The following is a 4,218-nucleotide window of genomic DNA, read 5'->3' as shown; positions in this document are numbered from 1 at the left end:
TTGAACTGGTGGCAAACCTTAGTCCACAACAAGTTTGGTCACTGCCAACCTTGAACCGGTACCACAGTTGGGAACCAATAGCCAAAGTGCGTGGAAAAAGGTTTCTGACCTTCTTGAACAGGTACCAAGTTTGGGAACCGGTACCAATAGTCCTGACAGCATTAGAACTTTCAGTTTCTTCTTCTGATTGTTTCCTTTTTTATCCCAACTTCTTTCCAAGTCCTATGCACGAAAATTTTCATATTTTCAGAGGGATTAGGACATTCTAAAGTCTATATAAACCTTGGTAGTCATCTAGGTTTATTAATGGCTTTAGGAAAAATCACTTCTATATTTTGAGAAAGCCTTTTAGAGGGAGAAAATTCAGAAAATCAAATCTGATTATTCTGAGTTTATTTATGAGAGCATACACATATATTCATTAGTGATTTAGTGGTATTGTTCTCTATCTCATCGGAATTGGAGCTATATTGAAGATTCAGAGATTCCGTATGAAAAGCAAGATTTAGTTCTTCTACATCGAGTTCAGATCTTAAAGAACAGAAGTAAAAGCAATCACACTTTGAAAGGGTTGGAGCATTCAAGGAGTTTTGTCTGATCCTGCTACTTTTCTACAAATATCAAGCATAAGCTTGAGGTCAAGTTGCTGTTGGACGAGGAGTCGCAAAGTCAGAGGATTGTCAGCAATTGATGTTTAGTAAAACGATAGGGTGTGAGTCAGAGTCAAAATTCGGTATACTTTATTTCAAATATAGTGGATTGGTTTACTTTGGACTGAATAGTCCATAAGGTTTTTCCCATGCAAACAGTTGACGTATTTTATCAACTGGGGGTTTCATCGCTAAAAACCTAGTAATCTCTCTCAATTTTACTTGCTTTACTTTATAGTATTTATATTTGTGATTGTGAATGTTTAAATTGATCATATTACTTAAGTAATTTAATCAATCACAAATTGAGCAAGTTGACCTAATAATCAGATCTAGGTCATTAAAGGAGTAAATAACAATTAAACTAACTGTTTCCGCACCCTGCGTAACTCTATTTTCACATGATTATCCCATCACCACTATACCTCTCTCTCCCTTTCTCTCTTTACTAAACCATTCACTTCTATCTTCTACAAATAAGCTAAAACTCAATTATACAATTTTACGTCAAAGAAAATTTAATTTTATAATTTACTTCAATTAAAATTTACCGTTATGAAAATTCAGATCTAAAGTATAAATAATTAATATTTAATATATGCAGAATTCATCATCAATAAAAAAGACTCCTAAACAAACGAAGAAGGAAAGAATGAATCCGCCCGTTTAAAGACAATTCAAAAAAAAAAAAAAAAAAAAAAAAAAGATTTAGCTATATACAGTATATGTTTTATATAAAGATACGGAAGAGAAGAGAGAATATTAGTCAATAAACAAAAGAGGGTATATTGTCTATAAAAAAAAATTTTAATGCTCCATAAAAGTAGAAACACTGTATTAATTATAGTTACTTTTTTAACCAATCACATCTGTAACTGTTGAAGGACAATTGCGTACCACGACTGCAAATATCAATTCTCAAATTTTAGATTGTGAGTGAAAATTTCACATGTGATATTAAGTTAGAAGATGAATGAAATAACTAAAAAAAATTTAGCTGTAATATACCATTTGGCCGAAACTTTAATCAGCTTCTTATCCAGGCCAAAGGCTGTGACCTTGAGGATTTGAAACCTTTTGTCCAATTCTCCGTGGAGGACGGATTTATACATCTTTATTCTTGTATAAAGTGGTCATCTTTATCATTGAACTCGCAATCATATAGAAACAAAATCACAACAATTATATAAATATTCATGCACACAATTTCTCCAATACAGTACATAACTTAGAAATTATACAATATCTTTTCATACACTTGCCAGTGACCAATAAGGTGCAAACATTAACAACCACTTAACCTACCATCCTTATACCAAAGGTATTTGGCTTAACGGTTTAACTTCTCAATTCTCAAAGAGGAGAGAATGAGTGTACATTTGCTTTACCATTCAGAATAAATATATATATATATAATAATAATAGTATCCTTGAGCTAGTAATGGAGAGAAGCATAATTATTGATCAAAGCCAAAGCATTGCTAGTCAATTGCGCAATTTTCAGGACCCGACGCTTCACAACAGTCTTCAAGTTCCCGTCCATGGCTTGCTCGGGGAACCCATCCATGCACGTGTCGTCGTCCGTCAAAGCGGCACTGACCCAAGTCTTTATGTCACTCATCATTCGCTCAAAGTTTGGCTCCTTAGTTTGATTCATCTCTCCCAGAGATTCTCTCAGTAGGTCTACGGAGGCACTTAACAACTCCACACAGTCATCCATGGCCCCGACCTCTCTAGGCTTCATGCCGTGCCTTCGTGACAGTTTTTTCATCACGCTGGACGTATAATTGGCAGCGTCGAGGGTCACGGAGAGTGCTGTATATGCTAGGCGCTCAGGGCTTGTTTGGATAGCACTTGTATGGCGTGAGAGTGAGGTGAAACAAAGTTTTGGATAGATTGTCACTGTACAAGATTTTCTGATGAACTCGGAGCTTGAATTTCCGGCCACAGCACCGGAAGCCAAGCTCACGTAAGAGGTGAAGGCCAGTAGAATGAGAAGGGTTGTAAGAACATAACTTGAAGATGAGCCTTCCATATCTCTCTCTTTCTCCCTCTCACCGTTATTGGATTGATGAGAATGGGAGAGAGAGGTTTCAAATTTATAGGAAAAGATCATGCGGGGTAGTTTCGATAAGTATTATAGGACAATTATTTGGAGGATTTATCAAGTTTGGAATGACCATCCCAATAATGTATTAGGAGTACGTAATGCGCATGACCAGAAAATAGGTCGCGATATTTTGCTTAAGTTTCATTTTTTATTTTTATTTATTTATATAATATTATCATTATTTTTTGTAGACTTATAGAGGCCACGTTGTTAAAAATGTAACGGGCAAACAATCAACATCTACAGATTAGGCCATTCCAAAAGACACTGTTTTTTCGTTTTGGATTTGAGTGTTATATCACTGAAGATAGGGTTTGGGCTATTGTCATGTATTGTTTTAATTGTTTATTTTATTTAAGAAAACTTGTGCTACCAATCAAAAAAACGAAGTGTACCGCGTTAAAAGAAATAACCTGGTTGGTTGGTTGGTTTGTTTTTTTTTTTTTTTTTTTTCTTTGTTTTTTTTCATCATCCATAGATAAACACCGGACAATGGATACAACATGATACCGATACGGTGATACCACAAATCTAAAAAAAAAAATAAGGCACGAATATAGCATGGATACGTCAAAAAATAATAATAAAATATTTTTTTATATATAAAAAATAATCATTTTTATTCATTTTATCTACATAATCATGAATGAAGGCACTAATTTGAAGTTTAAAATTAAATGTTTGTTATTGTATTTTTTTTATTTTAAATTTTATACAATTTTGTTATTTTAAATTTTATACTAGTTTTTTTGTATTAGTCCATAATATATTTTACATTGCATTGAAATTCATTCTTCTAATAAAAATAATTACAAAATCATCCCGTTCTGAATGTGTAGAAAACAAAATATGCAAATTTCAGGACACTTTTAGCCATAAATAACACGTGTACGAGCCGTGTCTGCTTGTCCAGGCCGTGTCTGACACTGCCACGATACTCTTAATCAGGTGGAGTGTCGTGCTTCCTAGTCCATAATTAAGGATCGATGATTCTATTGAAAATACCCTTATTGCACAACACAATACAATCGAAGTGAGACAGACCACTCTCACTTGACGTTTTGGAAGCAAAGAAAAAACAAAAATGCATTTGATTAGTTGTTGCCTTTAAGATTTATTTCAAGAAATTGTACAAAATGGCTATAAAGTTTCTTTTAAGGATGCATCTTTAGGACATAATTTCAAAACAAAAAAATAAATAATTAAAATATTTGGATACTAATATGAAATGGGTGTTTACAAGTTGAAACATATTTTTGTGCTCAAAAGGATATGAAGATACGATTGAAACTGTTGGAAAAGTACTCTGAAGCATGAAAGAAAATATCTAGAAAAACACTGGAGTTACTAGTACACCGTCAATATAATTCGAGCTCCAAGAGTAACTCTCGAGAGTCGGGTAACAAGTTGAGACAACCGAGACCATAAATAGAGTCCTTCATACATACATAAGGCCAT

General features: G+C 33.7%; 1 protein-coding gene across 1 annotated transcript; it reads right to left on the bottom strand.

Annotated features, from left to right (window-relative positions):
• Positions 1-1,812: 1,812 nt before the first annotated feature.
• LOC132268687 (21 kDa protein-like) lies at positions 1,813-2,736 on the bottom strand. Its single transcript, XM_059769489.1, has one exon. The coding sequence runs from the start codon at positions 2,683-2,685 to the stop codon at positions 2,086-2,088; it is 600 nt and encodes a 199-aa protein (XP_059625472.1). The 5' UTR covers positions 2,686-2,736; the 3' UTR covers positions 1,813-2,085.
• Between the last annotated feature and the right edge of the window lie 1,482 nt (positions 2,737-4,218).

Source organism: Cornus florida, unplaced genomic scaffold (assembly GCF_030987335.1).
Source record: "Cornus florida cultivar Cherokee Brave unplaced genomic scaffold, ASM3098733v1 CherokeeBrave_3.0.0_Hap2_Chr08, whole genome shotgun sequence".
NCBI lineage: Eukaryota > Viridiplantae > Streptophyta > Magnoliopsida > Cornales > Cornaceae > Cornus > Cornus florida.
Note: the sequence above shows the minus strand (reverse complement) of the source record. Positions and strands in the feature narration are given on the sequence as shown.